The sequence below is a fragment of the Pinus tabuliformis genome, chromosome 5_1 (genome assembly GCF_031772625.1).
Source record: "Pinus tabuliformis cultivar Carrire ecotype Pingquan chromosome 5_1, CPIR1, whole genome shotgun sequence".
In the NCBI taxonomy this organism is placed as follows: Eukaryota; Viridiplantae; Streptophyta; class Pinopsida; order Pinales; family Pinaceae; genus Pinus; species Pinus tabuliformis.
The window spans coordinates 836,342,476-836,363,862 of record NC_142305.1 but is presented as its reverse complement, the minus strand read 5'-3'; the positions used below and the strand labels follow the sequence as shown (position 1 = coordinate 836,363,862).

General features: G+C 40.9%; 1 protein-coding gene across 1 annotated transcript in view; it reads right to left on the bottom strand.

Annotated features, from left to right (window-relative positions):
- Positions 1 to 21,387, bottom strand: part of LOC149167484 (PH, RCC1 and FYVE domains-containing protein 1-like) — a 141,660-nt gene that overhangs the window by 76,354 nt on the left and 43,919 nt on the right. Inside the window, 1 exon segment of the mRNA XM_089433005.1 lies at positions 11,450 to 11,539. Within this exon segment, the coding sequence (XP_089289131.1) occupies positions 11,450 to 11,539 (90 nt within the window).

Genomic DNA, 21,387 nt, shown 5'->3' with positions numbered 1-21,387 from the left:
TCGAAGCTATAGCACAGCAAGAGCCATGGAGCATTGATGCTCCTTCTTGGTGGCATTGGGATCCAGGGGTATCTACTAGTAGCAGGTTGAGTCAGATACGGACATGGGATCTAGGTATTGGAGGATCCAATCATGTTTCGATAGCTTGGAGGCATGATGTGGACCAGTGGTTCGTATGGGATCCAGGCATTGGGTCTCAGTTGCATTGGGCCACCAGATTGGTCCACAGGTTTGGATTGCTTGAGGGCAAGCAATCTTGGGGCGGGAGGACTGTCATGTCCCCATTTTTATTCTTCTTCATAGTACAGCCAGGGTGGATTTCCAGGGCAGGGGATGGCCAGGTCCGTGGAGCAGGTTATGTCATCAGGGGTCCCGATGGAGTTTTGAGGAGTTTCTATGAGGTCCAACGACATTCGCTTGGTATATTCCATCATCCGCACAGTTTGCCTTTCGTTCCGGCGCATTCCGACAACTTTCAAAAAACTGAGTTATTAGTGGGCTTGACTCAATTAATTACGCTTAAGGTGGCATTCCGGGAGGAATACGTGGCAGAACACCTTAGTGTAATAGCTCGTTGGAACCAGAACAAGAATATCTACATGATGGGATGGTTAGATGGGAGTTTCAATGACCTGGGGAGACATGATGGCATTTACCATTTTCCCACATTAAAAAGAATATTTTAATTGAAATAAAAGAAGGAAAAGTGCTCCATGATTAAAATAATAACAAAATAGAAGGTTCTAGAGGAGTCCATCAAATCTATAAAAGACGAGGAGGAGACCATTGGAGGACATCTTGGATTTGGTATTGTTTCTTGTATGAGAGGTTGAGAACCTGGTTCTCTACTCCAGCAGTAGCCCCAGGACGGAAACCCTCAGGTGATTCAGTGAGAGTGGGAGAGCACCCATCTTATCGTGTTATAGAGTGTTTTTGCTTATCGTGTTATAGAATTGCATACATTTTATATGTTATATTTTACATGGCAATCTTCTGTTAAATGAATAGTAATTTTATTTGAAGTGCTTGTTCCAAATTTTCTTAATTTGGGACATCACATAGGAGGACATTTTGGGGCATGTTAATTTTTGGTATGTTCTATGCTGAGAGCAAATTTACTTCAATTTTCCATATTAGCTCAATATCAATTCCAGATTAGCAATCACATTTAACATGATAATAAAAAGCAGATAGAACATAAACATAAATCGCATAAAACAAGCCAAGACAAGAGGACACAAGATGTGGCGCCAGCCAGGGACAAACCCCAATGTGGGGAAACCCTTGATCAATTCTTCTTATATTCTTCAATAGTTCAGCAAAGAGAGAGATAGTACATATACATCAAAAGTCAACATTTTGACTTGTCAAAATAAAAGCAGAGATCTTCACTAACAAGATAACACATGAGGTAGTTGATCTGAACTTAGGTGAGGGCATACTGCCTCAACTAATTCTCCAAGGTGATTCCATCACCATGTTGCACCCATCACTGTGCTGCACCCATCACTGTGCTACACCCATCACTGAGTTGTTCTCATCACTATGCTACTCCCATCACTGAGCTGCACTTCATTACATTATGCTGCACTCATCATACTGCATACAATCATCACTGTGTTGCAACACTGTCATGCTGCACTATGCTGCACCATTCATCATCATGATGCACCACTGTCATGTTGCACTATGTTGCACCATTCATCATCACTATGTTGCACCATTCATCATGATGTTGCACCGTTGTCATGATGCACTATGCTGCACCATTCATCATCATGTTGCACCACTGTCATGCTACACTATGTTGCACCATTCATCATCATGTTGCACCACTGTCATGTTGCACTATGTTGCACCATTCATCATCACTATGTTGCACTATTGTCATGTTGTCACCTACATGCTGCATACATCAATATTGTCATCAAACAGCCTTAGTTGCTTGTTATGGTTTGCAGCCTAGCAAAGTAGCTAGCTACCAAGTTCTTAAATGGCAGCGACACCCTCAAACTTCTATTATAGAGACAGTTGCCCCCAACATGCCTATGCCTTAGAACAGTTGTAATTAACACTGTTGTTGCTAGGTCCTTTGCAATGTTAGTTGTATTTTTTAGGGCCTCTTCTAGACCTCCTTCCTACGGCTTAGGGCAACGTATGAGTAGCATATAGGATTGTCCTAGCTAAGTATATGCATCCTCCTTGACTGCAACCACAGTGTTTAGGGCACTCAAGGACAGCGTTAGGGTGACTGTGTATTCTGTATCATTAGGCCAGCGTATAGATCTCAATATAGTGAATAGAATCTCCATTATGACAATGGACGTTAGGAGTTGTTCAGACATCAAATTAAGGCTCTCTTTTACTATGTTTTGAGGGTCTCTTGAAATAGCAAATCGTGACCAGCGACTAGGGCATTTAGGCTTGTCCTTCAGCTGAGTGTAAGCGTCTTTTATGAGGGCTCACACTTCATTGCCCTCCTTGACATAGCTTTGTGTGCAGCTAGGGCTCTTTTGGAGCATCCTTTAGCAGCATATAGAGGCTTCCTTTCTGACCGTGTTAAGGTTACTTCATTGACTGTGTTAGGACTTTTACATTAGGGCAACGTAGAGCCTATCTTCATAACTACGTTAGGCCTTCATCTCCATGCCAGCATTAGGAGCTAGGGCATCTTCATTAGGGCTACGCAGATCCTTCTTTCCCATGACAGCATCTCGGGCATCTCCTCTTAGGGCAGTTTATCATCTTAAAATCTCACCTCCCACCAAAACCCAAAGACAAGTGGAGAGGAAGAGATCACAAGAGGTGTGTGTCAAATGACTTGCAAGCCACCTCCTTTTATAGTAAAACGTTGAGGATAGATGGGGGCAATTTGGTTGCTGGCCGACCTTGACGAATTGTCGCATAACACAAATAAATTCATATCTCCATGAATACATGTCAGAATCGGATGATCTTTAGATCAATCCTACACCACTCAATGAGAGGAATCCAAGAAAAATATTAATTGCCATAAATAAGATGACCCACATGGAGTTTGGCCCTAGTTCCCAATTTTAACAAGGCAGCTTTGACCACCATTGACTTTCTGGTTAGGGTTGCATTACCTGTTGGTTTGTCTGTTGATTTGGAAGATTTGTTTTGGGATTACATTTATGATATTTGTATTCTCTCTCTGTGTTGAACTATTGAAGAATAATAAGAAGATTTGATCAAAGGGTTTCCCCACATTGGAGTTTGTCCCTAGCATCCGCCACATCTTGTGTCCTCTTGTCTTGGCTTGTCTTCTGCATATGATTTTATGTTTTATCTGCATTTACTGTCAATGTTTATATAATGTGATTGTTACTGGATATAATTGGAATTTGTCATTAGGTTGCTAAAGGAACATTTAAGTAAATTGTCTTAAGCATAGAACATACCATTGTTATCTAAAATTAACATGGAATCAGAGCTGGGGTGAAGACAAAGCCCAAGGAAGAGTGAAGCAGAGCAATCACTAAAGGAAGTTGTTGGACAAGGACTTGGAACTAGTCCTAAAGACGACTACATCTTTCTTCAAATCTAAGGACAAGCTGAAGGATAACTCTGACTATCATGCATGGAAGATGACTTTGGATTTGCCTTTGGAAGAGAATGATGCCATGGACTATGTCAAAGGAAGAATAGTAGAGCCTCCTTCAAATGCATCGGTTGCTGCTCAAACCAAATACAAGAAAGGTGAGGTAAAAGCTAAGAAGATTATTGTTGATTCCATTCATAAGCCTTTGGGTGCATATATTTCTGATTTGGAAACATCTATGGAAATGTATGAAACACTGGTTGGGATGTTCAAGGTGAACAATGCAAATCAAATTCTCTTTCTCAAGAACAAGTTGAAAGACATCAAGATGGATATAGGGAATCCATCCAATCCTACTTCATGAGGATTATTGAGATCAAGAATGATCTCCTATCTATTGGAGAATTCATTGGTGACAGGGAGCTCACTATTATTGCACTTGGAGGCCTTACAAGAGAATGGGATGTGTTCAACACTACCATCCTCAACAATGACGAGATTTCAGGAACTATTGGCTAGATGCACTCAAGAAGAAATAAGGATGATGGAAAGAGACAAGCCCTAAAATGGAAACAATCCTACTGCCTTCTCTGCTCATCATTCTAAAAGAAGGAACAATGTTGGTCCAAGGAATCAAGGACGAGGGTTCAAGTCGGGATTCAAAGAAAGTAGAAAAGGAAGGTGCTTCAATTGTAACAAGTTTAGCCATTTCGCTAGAGAGTGTCCTCACAAGAAGGATACTCCAAGAGATGATGACAACAATAACAACAACTTCAAGGACAATGGAAATCGAAGGAACAACAAGTTCAGTAACAAAGAAAAGAGGAATGCTCCTGCTGCTCAAAATGGAGGTTGTCGTCCTCCCAAGAAGTCGAGAAACTCCAGGTATGATGAAGCTAATGTTGTAAGGCAAAAAGAATTATATCTTATTTCTGCCCTCTCCACCGCCTCAATACATTGGACCATTGGTTGATTGATAGCGGTGCCTCAAGGTACTTCACTAGGTACAAAGAAGCTCTCTCAAACTTCTCACGTGAAATGAATTGGGATCGTTACTCTTCACTTAAATCAAGGTCAAACCATAGTTTTAAAACTCCAACTCGGATTCCGAACCGGCCTAGCTGATTTCAATGACTTAGTCGTTGTAAAAAAGACATTAAATATTTATTTTTTTATGAAAAAACATATTTTTAAATATTTTCATTCATGTTTCCAAACTCAACATTAGAATATAGAGAGAAGACAACATATGATCCAAATATGCTCATGAATATATCTATTGTATCAAAATGGCACCCAGTGCACTGTCCAATACATGAAATATATAGAGATCGAAACAAAAACACATAACCAAGGAGGCTCTAAATGGCCTCTACAGCAAAACATCACTAGTCACAAATGTTAAACAAGGCAAGATCATCTGGCTCAAACTCTTAATCAGAGTCAGAGGGGGAAACCCATCGGTCCTCCTCACTACTACTTCAAAAACAAAAACAAAAAACAAAAAAAAATTGAGTTTGAAATCCGAGTTGCCGCCTTTTTCCCCACAGACTAGCTCGAGTGGTTTAAGACGGGCTCAGCCAAACCGGACGGTCCATTACAGAACCGACCGAATCGATATCCGACTCAGCCGGTTCGGTAATAAACTGACAGTCGGATTGGCCTAGTTTTGAAACATTGGGTCAAACCCTTAACCTACAAGAAGTGTTATATGTACTTGACTTGAAAAAGAACTTGATTTCTATCTCTGTGATGGAAGACAAAGGTTTTAAGGTGTCATTCATTGATGGGAAGGTTCGTCTTTGGAAAAGGAATCCAAGAGATGCATTCACTCTAGGATTCAGGGTTGAAGGTCTCTATCAGGTTGGAGGAAGTTCGTTGGGAGCAATGATTTGTGACACCTCTCTTTAATCTGAATTATGGCACCGAAGATTTTCTCACCTTCATTTCAAAGCCTTACTCAATGTAAGGAAGATGGTCACAATGATGCTCGAATTCAACTTAAATCATGAAGGTGTTTGTCAGGGATGTGAAGTTGGAAAACATACAAGGGGACCATTCCCCTCAAGTGAAACTCAAACCACTGATATTCTTCAATTGGTCCATTTTGATCTATCAGGTATGTTGCTTGTGACATCTTTGGGTGAATATTTATATTATGTTATTTTTGTAAATGACTTTCTTGCAACACATGGGTCTATTTCTTAAAGAAGAAGAACGAAGTATTCAAATGGTTCCTCTCCTTCAAAGCCTTGGTTGAAAATCAAACAAGGAAGAAGATCAAATTTATGAGGACCGATAATGGGACCGAATATGATTCTAATGAATTCAAAGACTATTGTAGAGAAGCAGAGGGAGACTACCACCGCATATACTCTTAAACAAAATGGTGTTGCCGAAAGGAAGAATTGTATTGTCATTGAAGCCACCCGGGCTATTCTTCATGATCAAGGTCTTTCGAAGTTCTTATGGGGAGAAGCTGCCAACACCGTTGTGTATGTCAAAAACCAATGCCCACATCAAGCTTTGGACTTCATGACACCCGAAGAAGTATTCACCGATAAGAAACCTGATGTTTCTCATTTTAGAATTTTTGGTTGTCTCGTATACTTTCATGTAACGAAAGAAAAAAAGAAACAAACTAGATGCATCTGGGAAGAAAAGAACATTCGTGGGCTACAGTGAAATTTCGAAGGCATATAGAATCTATGTGCCTGGTCAAAGGGAAGTGGAATTAAGTCATGATGTCACTTTCAATGAAGATTCTGCACTTAGAAAGATTCGAGATCTTCCTATTCCTAGGAAGGTTGATGATGATGTTGATGCAGAAAAGCAAGATGAATCTTCGTCCGATGAACCGACACCCATGTTGAAGGTCAGATGGATCACATTGATCCACCTCCTAGTGAGTCCTCTACTACAAGAAAGAGGCCTTTGTGCCTTAAAGATACTCTTGAATATGCCGAGAAACACATTGCACCGAGGGGGACATTTTGCGAAAGGAAGACGCTGAATAGGTACCAAGGGTACTTAGCTACCATGGGTACCATTGTACAATCTGAGCCTTGTACATTCGAAGAAGTCGTGAAGCAACAAGTTTGGAAGGATGTGATGAACAAAGATTATGAGTCGATCATGAAGAATGACGTATGGGATGTGGTTCCTATACCCAAGGATAAGTTTGTGGTCACTTCAAAATGGCTCTACAATATCAAGCATGGAGTTGATGGGAGTGCTGAGAAATTCAAGGCCAGATTTGTAGCTCGAGGCTTCTCTCAAAAAGGAGTAGACTACGATGAGATATTTGCACCAGTTGCCTAATATACCACCAATCGTAGCCCTTGTTGCCTCGCAAGGATGGAACCTTCATCAGATGGATATCAAAATACCTTCTTGCATGGTTCGCTTAAGGAGGAATTATATGTGGAACAACCTGAGGGGTTCCAGGTTCAAGATCGTGAAACACATGTATGCAAATTGAAGAAAGCCCTCTATGGGTTTAAGCAAGCCCTTAGAGCTTGGTATGAGAGGATCAATAACTATCTTATGACGTAGGGATTTACAAGAAGCAATGCTGACCCGAACCTATACTTCAAAGTTGAAAAGGACAGACCTCTCATTCTCGTCCTTTATGTGGATGATCTCTTTTTTACAGGTGATGACCCTTTCATTCATCAATGCAAGAGGGAGTTGGCTTCCGAATTCGAGATGAAGGACCTAGGACTGATGCAATATTTCCTAGGGTTGGAGGTCTGGCAAAAGCCAGGTGAGATTTTCCTTTCTCAGGGAAAATATATTATGAATCTACTTGAGAGATGTGGGATGGTGTCCTGCAAGTCTTGGACTACTCCGATGGAACTCAACTTTAAGAAGCTATGTGGAAGTGTTACTGGGCCCAGATTGACGAACCCTTCCGAGTATCGTCAACTTGTGGGGGCACTGATGTTCTTGGTCAACTCCCGTACTGACATATGCTTCGTTGTGAACACGTTGAATCAATATATGGTCGAGCCTCATCACATTCATTGGATCGCTGCCAAGAATCTCTTGAGATATCTTCGGGGCACAATCCATTATGGACTGAGATACATTGTCGGGGATTTGAGACTACATTGATATATAGATGTTGATTGGGATGGCAGTGTGGTGGATCGTAAGAGCACGTCTGAGTGCTTCTTCTCTTTGGGGTCTGCTTCTATATCTTGGATGAGCAGGAAACAGAAATCAGTTGCACTAAGCACTATTGAGGCCAAATACATTGCTATGAGTATGGCCTATTGTGAAGTAGTTTGGTTGAGGAAGCTCTTCAGTGAGCTATTTGAGCATGTGCTAGATATCACCGTGATCTTCTGTGACAACCAAAGTGGGCTTTGTCTATCAAAGAATCTCGTGTTCGACGACCGCTCCAAGCACATTGATATTAACTTTTAAGTACCACTTTATCTGAGATATGGTACAATGGGGAGCAATTAGGCTCCAACACATCAGGACAGATGAGCAGGTTGCAGACATTCTAACGAAGCCTCTCAAGAAGGTCAAATTCTTAACCTTCCGAGAGAAACTTGGAGTCGTGGAACGACCCTCTTATGAAGGTCCCGTATGAGTTGGACACAAAGCTCTGGGAGCTCCTGGGGGCATGGGGTACTTCTTGGAGCTAGCTATGAGCAACCATAGGGTGAGTGGTTCACCTACCCCTAGTGGTACATTGGATACAAGGTGAGTGGTTCACCTTCCCCTTTGATACCCCATTATGGTTGACATGTGTGTAAGTGAATGGTTCACCTTCCCCTACTCGGACACATGGATGTAGGGTGAGTGGTTCACCTTCCCATACGTTTGACATATGCATAGGATGAGTGGTTCACCTTCTCCTATGGCATAAGAGCAAAATGAGTGGTTCATCTTCTCCTGTTGATGCCCCGACACACATCCTACCCATAGAGTACGGGACTCATGGGAAGTAACTCTCATATGGCCAATGAGTTGGGAAAAGTTGGTTAGGGACCATAGCACTACCGATGGACGCATCGTGTACTGTCGTACTCCCTATGACTAGGATGCATGGTGTTCAACAACTTGATCTAGGATCAAGGACTGACTTTAGTTAGTGGAGAGTGGTATGATACACTCTCGATCACTTCTTCTTCATTGTTACTTCATGGTTCTGCAGAGCAGGGCAATGATGGCAAGGACGGTTCAAGATGACAGGTTGGCATGATAATGGATTGGCAAGTGGAATTCTCCCTAGTTGAGAGGGAATGTTAAAATTGGCAACTAGGGCCAACTTCCACCTTAGGACAACTTATATGATGGAGATGATTATTGCATTGGATTCCTCTTTCGGAGAGATACAATTTTGATATAAAGATCATCTCATTCTGACAAGCAGAAATGAAATTATGAATTTATTTCTCTTATGGACAAATTGTCAAGGTCGGTCACAGCCAAATATAGGCTCATGAAGCCCAATAGATGGATCTCCTCACCCTCAACAAATTGTATAAATAGAGGTGACCTCTTCCTCATTTGGACATCATCATCAACACATCATCTTCTCTCTCTTGATTGGTTCGTACAACTTGGAGCTCCCTCTCTCTTCTTCGCAAGTGTGGCAGGTAGCTCTCTCTCTCTTCTTCGCACATGTGGCAGGAGGCCGAGTTTTTCTGGGTAAAACAGGTCAAGGTTTTCAGGGCGTTGACCAGCATTGACCTCAGTTTTTAGGCCAGAAGTTTCATTTCTCTAGGCCACATTTATTGGCACAAAAATCAAGAAGTTTGGGACAGGTTGGCAAGCATTGACTTCAAATTTGACTGCTGAAAATTACAGCAGTGTTTCTCTCTCTTTTGACTGGGTTTGACCAACTTGTTTTGGGATGATTTTGACTCTCCTGGAAGACCGAATTTAACTGTTGTTGACCAAGCTGTTTGGAGGACATTTTGGGGCAGCTTTGACCACCATTGACTTTCTGGTTAGGGCTGCATTGACTGCTGGTTTGTCTGCTGATTTGGATCCATACAGCCCTCTTACAGTCCATACAGCAGAGAACTGTTGTTTCTGTTTTTTTCAGCGTTGTACCTCTCAAGCAGCCTGTAAAAACTCAAGTTTTAGGGTGATTTTGGTAACTGTGCAGTGCAGTTTTTTTCAAAGAATGTGGAGGTTTCATCATAAGTTTTTGGAAGGAATGAAAACCAGATTTGAAGTATTCACATATAAGTACGAAATTGATTTTTATGCATCCACTATTTAATTTCTAGCTATTGTGTCATTGATGTTTCGTCTATAATATAATTTCAGCATAAATTAAATTCAGTAATCTACTTGTTCAATTGAGATCATAAGGACATTAGTCACCTAGGGCTTGAAATTTCACATGTCACTAGTTTGCAAGTTGACCCACATAGGATTTTTACATGCCTCTCTCTCTCTATATATAGATATATAGATAGCTCAACCCCTGATTTTATGCACCAATTAGTCTACATTCCACTGCTAAATTCAATTGTCTTATGCACATTTATTATATCTATTATCTACATTCAAAGTAGCTGAGCCATTGCACAAGAGATTGAGCATCTATTACGAGGAACTTTCCAATCATTTTTCAGAACAATGCACACTTAGAAGTTCTAAGTTGCCCATTGTTCCAAGGGAAGATTGCAGTATCGCACTACAATAAATTATTTCTTAAAATTATTATGGCAGTATTGCAAAAAAATCAAACCCAGCTCATTGCAGTCCTAAATCTTAGTTTGGAGCAGCCTAAAATCTGCCAAAACAGTCTTGCATCTAACTTCTGAATAAAAAAGCATCGTAATTCTTAATGCACCTAAGTATCAAGCCTAATTCATTGCAGGCCTAAACCTTAGTTGCAAACAGCCTAAAACATGCCAAAACAGCCTTGCGTTTTATTTTCAAACAAAGAAGCATGGTAATTCTCAATATAACTATAAAAATGTCTGATCTCTTCTCTAGGATTTTCTGCATATAACTATTAATCAGATTCAAATCTAATTTTGTGTTATTCAGTATGTGGGAGGATGATAGAACTATAGGCTGTTCTCTCTAGAAGTACACCAAAATTTTTGGATGGATTATTGGCTATGTTTAATGTCAATTTTTACCATAATTACTGATGAAATGTCTTATTGACCACGATATATATTGGCTCATCGCAATCCTGTAGTTAAATCTTAGGTCTTGCAACTTTGGGGTGAATAAATGTCCAACGGGGAAAATCATGGCTTGTTTTGTCACCTGATGACATTATACCATATTTGTTTCCCTAGATTGGTAAATAATTTCTAGCTCCAGGGGGTTTATACCTTATTTACTGCAAAGGGTAGGACTACTGTTGATGTGTACATATATAGCTGTGCTGCTGTTCACACGAACCCTAAGGGCTTACCTCAACCAGTTGCTGCCAATGTTGTTGTGCATTCGGCTAGTTCAGTGCCAACAGGAGCCTGGTTCAAATTTCCCCTGGGTTAGGCGCACTAATCTATGTCAATGGGTTTACTAGGGACATCGTTAAATGTGGAGAAGCATCCATTGGGCTTCCCCACGAAGTTTTCCAGCTTTCCTTGGAAAACAAAATATGCTGTCCACACCACCGATTATGGTAGCTATTCAGAACAGATCCTAAATAAGTTCACAATGGAACGTAAACTCTGAACTAAAAAAGAGATTATACATTCTCAAAAGAGAAATAACAAAATACCTTTGGATCTTTGCAATCTTATCATGATTGGGCTGACACATGGAGTCCATCAGATACCTGTTTGTTGACACTAATGGTTGTACTAGGAATGCATAATTCATCAAGAGTTTACATAAGAATATAATCAGAGACACCAGAGAAACTAGCTGTAAAGAAAATGATAAGCTTACAGTACGCTGTCCAGGTACAATCCTTGATACGTGACTTAGTTTCAGGTGCTTCTCCTCTTTACCTGAATACCAGATCAAGACAGATTCATCCTGCAGAGACATGTCAAGAAAAACTAAATATTTTTCTTCAATTTACAATCATTACAAAATATTTGTGAGACAAATGAAAACTTCTTAATCCCACTGACTCAGTTTCAGCAAAAGTGGAAAGTCAGAGACAGATAAGCACAATATTCTGCTCTTGGAACGTAACCTTCATTCCTATGGATAATAAAGAATGCAATTTCTCTGAGATTCAAACAGTATCTTCTTCCTTCTCTTTGACTACATCTCAGGGTTCAGCTTTTTACATAAAGCAAAAGAATCAATATTAAACAAAGTAGGGATGTTTTTTGGAGGCGAAGCGAGAATGCAATTTCTCTGAGATTCAAACAGTATCTTCTTCCTTCTCTTTGACTACATCTCAGGGTTCAGCCTTTTACATAAAGCAAAAGAATCAATATTCAACAAAGTAGGGATGTTTTTTGGAGGCGAAGCGTCGGAAGCATCATTTTCCAAAAATCATCGGAAGCATATATATATATATATATATATATATCTGTGTGTGTGTGTGTGTGTATTCAAAAAAAACATCCAAAATACCAAATTAGTTGTAGAAGATATGAAAACACGCATATTTGTACATAAATCAAGACAGATATGGCATCCATTGTACATCAATGATTAATTATTCAAGCATCAACCATCTAGAATCTAGATTCCTCTCCTCTTGTCTAGCCTTTCCCTCTACTTCGATTCTCTAGGGATATTAGTCAACATTGTCCAATTTTGATCAAACAGCCTAATCCAAGCCTTATAATATGTTAGAGAAAGCTTAACATCCCTGATCAAATATTTTGACTTGAGTGAAGGGTACATTTTTGCTAAGGCCGTGACAAAGGAGTTCAACAACCAACACCACCAACACTAGGGTACATACAGGATTTGGTGCTCTTAATTAGATGCCAATCACATACCCTCATACATGATATAATCTAATGAACTGCCACAATCCCATAGATCCTGAAATCCTGAAAACTGTTAAGTCTGCTGAATTTTGAATGGGATGTAAAATTATATTTTTTCCCCATATGAAGTCTAATGAGGTTGGAAGTTGGAACCACTCTCAAACATCCTGAGTCATTTCATGGTAATGTTAAAAATTTAAGTAAAAGGATGAAAATGAAAGATAAAGGAGAATGTCACTTTTACTGAAACATTACCATTAGGGAGCATCTAAGAAACGTCCAAGGAGCATCAAGGGGGCACCTTAGGAGTGTTCGGGAAGCATAGTTCCTCACATAACAGATCGAAATTTTCAAATAAAAAAAAAAGCCCTACGGAACTGTGTGAACGGTTTTTGGAACAATGGAGGAACCACGATTTGGGCCTTCAGAACCATTGTTCGGAACGGTCACAGTTCCAAAAGCCCAAGAGCCAAAAAAAGGGTGGAACCGTGGTTCTGCCCAAGGATCACCGGCGGATCCATCCGAGACATGAATCTGCTTCCTAAACCGGGGAAGGGGGGGACAGTTCCTGCAACAATGGAAAGAATGCTAGACTTCAGGAAAGTACACCTAAGAAACAGCAATGCTTTACAGAAAGAAGCATAGCTACAGATTCGACAATGAATGTAACAGGTTGGAACTGTGTGAGCGGTTTCCGGAACCATGGAGGAACCACGGTTCAGGCCTGCAGAACCGTTTTTCAGAACCATCACAGTTCCAAAAACCCAAGAGCCGTGAAAAAATGTCGGAACCGCGGTTCTGCCCGAGGATCACTGGTGGATCCATCAACCGCGGGGGCAGTTCCTGCAACATTGGAAAGAATGCTAGATTTCAGGAAAGTACACTTAAGAAACATCAATGCTTTACAGAAAGAAGCATAACTACAGATTCGACAATGAATGCAACAGGTTGGCATATAGGAAAAGTGGAGAATAAGTCTTAGACAGGCCAAATGCAAGCCTCACAAAATGAGACAGTAACATAATGACCAAGAAATCAGGACATAGAATTTTGTCAGTCTTGAACTCTAACGATGAGATCTCAGTTCAGAAAATTAACTGCAACCTTTGCTAAATGGAAAAAGATGTTCGCCAGTATGTCAGATACAACATAACCATTATAAACTAATGCCCAACTTACAAGGTACAAATTTTTACAACACAATAAAGAGGATACCTGAATGCATGGTTCACCAATCTAGACACCTTGAGATGCTTTTTACTTGGGGATAGTATGATATGGCAGCCCATCAGCATGTGTGAGAATTCCAACAGCCAATACATCATGAATAATATGTATGACTTAATGATAAACAATTCCCAAGGTTACTGGAGTTATATATGCACCATGTTACTCTTTACCAGAGGAGATGACATGGATTAATAGCTTGCCTTCATCCTCAATCTAAGGCTATTCCACAACATTTACATCAATAAGCAGCTGGCATGTCACAAAGCTTCCCACCTTGTAAAGATTATCCTCAAAGTTTGAAACAAAGTTCTTTATGGGCTTACAAGAATAAATTAAGCCTCTATCTGTCATCTTCTTTGTGGGGTCCACCCTAATTAATTCAGAAGAGAAATAGAAAAAAACCTTCGTGAGGAGATATAAGTGAGAGAGAAAAGCAAGGCAACATTAAGCATGAAGATTCAAAGATGAGAAACAATAGTTCAGGTAAAGGAAAATGGTTTTCCTGCAATAAACATGGTCATTTTGTAGGTGTAAAATACAGTAGTATGATTTATCACAGACTACAGTTAACTAAGAGGCACTCAACAATTTTGTTCAAAAGGAACAATATGCAAATCACAAAGAAGTTAAATGGTACCATGAATGTCACAGTGAAGGCTACATCACATAAGAATGACATAAATAGTGCATAGTAAATCGGCTTAGGTGCCAGCAGTCACATCGCATAAAACAGTGAACTGTTTGCCACACTCGATCACAATATAAGTCAGGAACTCAAAGAGTAAATGTTGCTTTTGCCTAATCAATAGATGCATAGTAAATCGGCTTAGATGCCAGCAGTCACATGATACATCGCTGTTGCTGTCCTTGGCAACCAGCACTTTCAGTCCTCTTCTGCCTTTGTTCCTGACTGTCCTTTGCCAAAAAATACTGCCCAGCCAACTCCTTTAGGCTCATAGTCCATTTCTGTCCACAGAGATCAACTCCTTTAAACCTCTGCCCACTTGCTGTAGCCTTCAGCAAACTGCTCCTTTAGTCCACTAATCTGTACAGCCACTGTTCAACCATATCTAACTCACCCAGCCTCCTCCCTGCTCTCTGTCCAGCCATACTAGGCCTTGGCTGCCCACTTGTAGGCCTCAGCCTACCTTCAACAACCTTCAGCCCCCTCTGATCAGCCAACATTCAACCTGCCGCCACCTTAAACACAGCTTGGCTGTCCTCCAAACACAGAGAGACTTGCAGGTGGCCTTGACTAGGCCTAAAACAAGCCTCGGCCTTTCTCCTGGCAGTCTCGGACTCTCGGCCTCTCCTAAACAGCCTGCAACAGATCTCAGATAGGGATTAAACCCTAACAGACCTCCCTTCCCTTTCCTTCTTGGCTGTGGCCTGTACCAAGACACCATCTGTCGTTCCTAAGGCATGTGGCCTTCTTCACATGGCCCTTGTTCAGTCTGTCACAGAACTCAAGCAGCCGTCAGTCCTCATTGAATAGAACTTGTCCTTACTGCATCTAGACTCCTTGCTGCAGCTCTCCTTCACACTTGTGACTAGGCCTCTTCTTTGGCCTATATTTATTTCTCTTGTGTGAGTGTCTTGGGGGTCTTCTTTGTCCTTCAAGAAACCCTCACTTCACCACTCAACAACAAATTAGAATATAATATTATTTTTCTTGGGTTCCACGCCCCCAAACTTGGGTACTTTTCCCACAAACATTCCATTTTGTGGGTTTTCTCCTCGCAAACCTAACACCCAAGGCTTATAGGAGTACCTCCCAAGCTACCCAATTTTCAACAATTCCTGATGGGAGAATTAAGGAGATGCATGATGTATTGTATGGGCCAGTGCTTACATAGAGTTCGATGAAAACATGTGCCTTGTAAAGGACAAAAAGATCCATTATAATACAGTGGCTGCAAGTATAGAGGAAAGTAGTTTATACAAGTGCCTCACTCCCAAACTCCCCCAGGATCATGCTAGCTGGATCCCCTCAGCCCTGATCTCCCCCTGCAGGGCTTCATCTGTGGCCCTTTCACAGTGATCAAAGACTTTGACAGCAAACTATCACGACTAGTAGGCCCCTACACCCCTCCCCACCCACTGGGATCTCCAGTCTCTGGTCTCCCTATTGTATTACTGCACTATACTTTTGTACCTTCCAGATAGACTACTAGAGTACAGCATAGTTAGACGCTTAGCTATACTTCTTTCTTTTTCCACTTTTGGGTGCTTTTAGCATTAAACTCTGATATAGAAGTAGCTTTAACATTCCCACATTGTATTCAGACTAGTTGTACTTCATAGTCCCATTGACGCACTTTTATGATTACTTGTTGATCATTAATAAAATTATCTTATGGCAGAAGGCCTCAGCGGCTGACAACTGCACCAAAAATTAGCTTTAGCTTTAGAGGCTTGGCCATCTTAACTACCAAAGCCTGATTTTCTTGAAGAAATTGGATATGGTTCTTTGCCTCTTGTTCAGCTGGAAACAGGTGTTTGTGAAGCTTGTGCATTGCTCAAGTATCATAGGAAAAATTTAGGAAAGTAGATGCATGGAGACCAAGCAAGCGGTTAGAAGTTGGTACATTGTCAGCTGTGTTCCTATTAGCACATCATCATGTGGAGGTTAAAAGTATTTCAAGCTTTTTGTTGATGATTTCTCAAGGAATGTACAGCTGTACTTTATTAAGAACAAATGAAAGGTGCATCAAACATTTAAAGAATTTGGAGCTATACTGGAAAAGAAAGTGAGAGGATCAAAATTCTTAGAACAGACAACAGCAGCAAATGCAAATCCAAAGAATTTTTGAAGTATTGTAACTCTCTTGGCATAGCTATCATAGCATACCTGACTGTTAAGAGCATGTGTTTCCTCTTTGTGTTGATAATTATAGCTCATACAGTAACTTCCACACAGATTTAGTGTGAATGTGCGAAAAGTAGTGCAAGATATTTTCCAAAAAGTAATATATTTTATAGTTCACTTTGGTTGAAAAAGAAAATTTCTCATATTTAGCTGATAAATCTCAAAAGGTATATTGCATGGCTTAGACTAGAATTAAACTAAAAAATAGATTGGGGTTTTGGTCTAAACCATAGTTTTAAAACTCCGACTCGGCCGAGGATCGACTCTGACTCCAACTCCGAAACGGTAATGACTCGGCCGGCTCGATTTCAATGACTCGGTCGTTGTAAAAAATACATTAAATATTTAATTTTTTTATAAAAAAACATAATTTTAAAGATTTTCATTCATGTTTCTAAACACACAGCATTATAATATAGATGGAAGACAACATATGATCAAAGCAGGCTCATGAACCAATCCATTATATCAAAATGGTACCCAATGGCAATACATAGTCAACTGTCATACATGATCAAAGACTCAAAACAAAAAACACATAACCAAGGAGGCTAGAAATGGCCTCTACAACAAAAGTAAATTGTGACCAGACTCCAGTACTAGTACTACAGCTACAGGCTAGTAGCTACTGCCAGAGGAGCCAAGATCATGTCGATCAATCTTTGGATCATCATCAGACTCTCAGAGTCAGACAGGGGGCCCCATGGCCCCTCATCATCATCATCATCTCCAACTGCAGCTGTAGAAGTGGTACCACTAGCAGACTGTGCAACTACAGCAGATGCAAGCTGAGATAGAGTAGATATGTGGCTGCGCCTCTGTCGTGGCTGAGCAGAGGAAGCACCTACAACTGGAGTCCTTGTTGGCTATGAGACTGAGGCTGGTGGATTGGGATCTGCATTCAACTGAACAGCATGTTCAAGTTCTACTGATGTCTCGATATCTAAATCTAAATCAAGATCCTCATCAGGATCAAACTCTGTTGGACGACTCTCCACTACCCAATCTGATGTTGGATCAATATCTTCCAACACAATGGGATCTGAATCAGGTCTTTTGTTCAGCAAATGGTTTCGTCTGAGCCGGAGGTTGTATTGGACATAAACTAGATCATTTAACCGTTTTTGATCCAAACGGTTTCTCTTCTTTGTGTTACTTGGGAGCAGGAGCGAAAACGGGAGCGGGAGCGACATTTTTAGAAGCTCCTGGTTTGGGAGCGAATCCCAGAGGAGTTCGACAATAATGTCACTAACATCAAGGTACATAGAGGGATTGGTGCTCTTGATTAAATACGAGTTCCATACCCTAATACATGACAAAATTCAATGGAAACATTGCAATCCTCCAATTCTGAAATCATGAAAACTGATAAGTCTGCTGGATTTTGAATGAAATCTAAAATTCTACTTTCTCCATATGAAATCCAATGAGGCCGAAACCACTCTCAAACATCCTGAGTCATTTCATGGTAATGTTAAAAATTTAAGTAAAAGGATGAAAATGAGGATTAAGGAGAATGTCATTTTTACTTTAAGAATTTAACATTACCATGAAATTTAAATAGCATATCAATAGTAGAGAGAATTTGAGTGTGTTAAATAGGGTTTGGGAGGGGGAAATGGACCCCAAATAACATTTAGCTAATTCATAAAACACCTTGAAGTCCAAACCAATCAGCAAACCCCTTAAAATTTCATTACAATAATGTTAAATTGTTGTTTTAGTGGGTTACGGGCCGCTGTTTGTGACTCGGCCGAGTCAGTACGGGAAACGGCCGAGTTGGCCGAGTCAGCCATGACTCGGCCGAGTCATTCAATGACTCGGCCAAGTCATGGCTGACTTGGCCAACCGAGCCGTTTTTTGTACCGAGTCACTCCGGAGGGCAATGGAACGGACCAACTCGGCCGTTTTTTTAAAACTATGGTCTAAACTAAAAGTATAAATACAGGTCAAGATAGAGGTTTTTTACCACACAATTGTAACAGTTAAGCAGTTGAACAGGTTTAGCCAGTGTGTGTGTGTGATAGAGAGAGAGAGGGAGAGCAGGGAACCAAGAAAGAGGTGTTTCCGGTCAATGCACAGTTCCATATTGGGTTCTGTACAGTTGTACATACAGGACCATATGGATCCATATAGTCATTCAGGCATACCACACATGCATCCATACAGTCCATATGGAATGTCATACAGCAATACTTCTCAAGCAGTTCCTTCCACTTAGTTCAGGATGATTTCAGTAACTGCGGAGTGTTGTTTTTTTAGTGCGCAGCCTGTGAAGGTATCCTTGTAAGTTTTTCCAAAGGAATGAAATACTGAATTTGAAGGGATAATTACTTGTGTATGTGTGAAATTGATTCTATGTTTTCGCTAATTCATTTCCGGTGCTTGTGTGAATGATTTTCTTTTAATTTTAATTTCAGCATTACTTAAATAATTATATTCAACAATTACTTCTTTAATTAAGATCATAAGAAGCAATAAAGTTCATTGACAAGGACGAACACAATGGCGGCGGAGAAGGTTTCTGCAGTCATCTTTCACGCAACTTTCCAGTCCAGCATTCTGGGCAACCTCAGCGAGCACAGCTCGGGATCCATTTGCCTTCACAGCAGATCTGCATTCGCCATTGTGGTCTCGGCTGGACAGTTACCCATGCGCTTTTGCTATGAACCAATGCATGAGATCTCAGCATTCGCATGGTCTTTGTTTGGATCTGGGGCAAACATTCGCTCTCCGAAACGCAGTCTTATCTTCAGATCTGACAAAGATCTGACAGATCCGGTCACCCAGAAGGCAGATAGGCCCACGCTCTGGCCAGATCCAGAGATCTGTTTACATCTTGGCTCTGTCCTATTCCGGACCAGAGTCTCAAATCGCAGAGAAGGATCTGCATGGAAAATATGGACAGTGCTGCCTGGAGCCTGGAAATCCCAAATTCTTTTGCCGCCCCTACCAGATGAAGTTCAAACAATCTCGCTGCAATCGAGCCAAGGGTCCATGAATAATGCATTTCCTTTGGAAAATTGCATATTAAGTCTTTCAAGGAATATTGAGCCCGATCCACCCCTTACTTTCAATGATCTTGACTCCTCAGTGGTGGTTTAGCACCAACACTAGACAGATCTGGATTGTGACCCAGGGAAAAGCATCCCCGGCCCAGATCTGGCGATTCAAGCAATAGATCGGGCTCCACTATGGCCAAATCTCTCAGATCTAGAGTCTTATTTAGTAGATCGACCCCTGTCAAGGGCAATCTATTCAAGATCTTGTTGTCATAAGCCCGATTTGTATTTTCTGCAACGAGCTCACATAGATCGAGCGACCTCTGCATCATTGTATACAATAAATCTCATCAGCAAGCCATTAAAGACGTCTGCAATGCAATCTGGGCCACTAGAGCTAGAAATGCCTTTCGACAACAATCTGGACCTTGAATCTTTGCATCAGGAAGAACCAATCCACTTCCAATTTTTTCTAAAATCTCCTGCCAGAAAATCTTCATTAGTATGGGTGCATGCTACAGACAAGGTATTCCAATTGAAGCAGAATATCATGCAAAATTATGGATATCCTGCACATCTGCATCAATAGGGGCAGATCTATGCAGGACAATCGATATCTACAAGAATACAACATTCTATCAGCGACCACCATCATCCTAAATCTGCGACTGAGAGGTGGAGCAGCGGGATCAAGTAAAACAAAAGGCGTTGGAGGAGGAGCTGGACCCAACTTATCAAAAGGTACAAAACCAAATCAGGAACACATAAATGGTGGACTCTCCTATAAAAACATTCTACAAGGAAAATCTGCAGCTTCAGCACACACAAAACAAGCATGCAATACCCCCAGCCCCTACATAGTGGAGCAACTGAATTATATCCCAGAACTGAATATAGACATCACAGAAACAGAAGATCTCTGCACTACATATGAAACACAAGCCATCATCTGCAGATTTAACAGTTTCTGGCCAAAACCAGTGGAGCTCTTTCATTGGATTTTCACAAATTGGACAACAAACTGTGAAATACACCTCTGCTCTAAAGGGTTTTTCATTGTAAAGTTCCCATCATCAGAGGCTTGTGATATTATTCTTCAGGAAGGTCTGTGGTTCTAGGGATCGACGGGACTCTTCATTACCCCATGGTTCCCAGATTTTGATGCAAATACCATGATAGTATCCAGAATGTCGGTATGGGTCATGCTGCATAACCCCCCCCTACATTTTTGGCATAATCAAGTATTAGAAGGTATTGGGACTATCTTAGGGTGATATATAAAAACTGACACACAAAGAATGGAGGAAAGAATCTATACTTCCGCACGAATTTGTGTGGAAGTGGATCTCAGCAAAGGCCTATCGGATCATATACAACTGATTCACAACAAGCAGAGTTGGACTCAGTTCTTAGATTACGAGAACACAACATTCAGATGCAAAATTTGTCGGCAAACAGGACATCTACAAAACACGTGCCCTGAAGCCAAGAAAGAAACTCGAAGGAAGAAGAAAGCAAGAAAGTAGCCCAAAGGATGGAAATTTCCCCACAAATGAACTAGATGAGGAAGAGGACGAAGCAGAAAAAGATCCCATACCCAATGAGAACAATCAGACACCAAATGAAAAAGAAGAAAAGGGGGAAGTCTCACAAGATCCATCTGACTTACAGATCACCCCGACACAGTCAGCAAAGCTACCAGAAGTAAAGGATACCAGCGGCTACAAACGTCATCATACATCAGACAACTCAGATTCAGACAAGGACACTGCAAGAATAGAAGGAAATCAGCTCGCTCTTGTCTCTTCCACGCCATCTCAAGGAGAATGG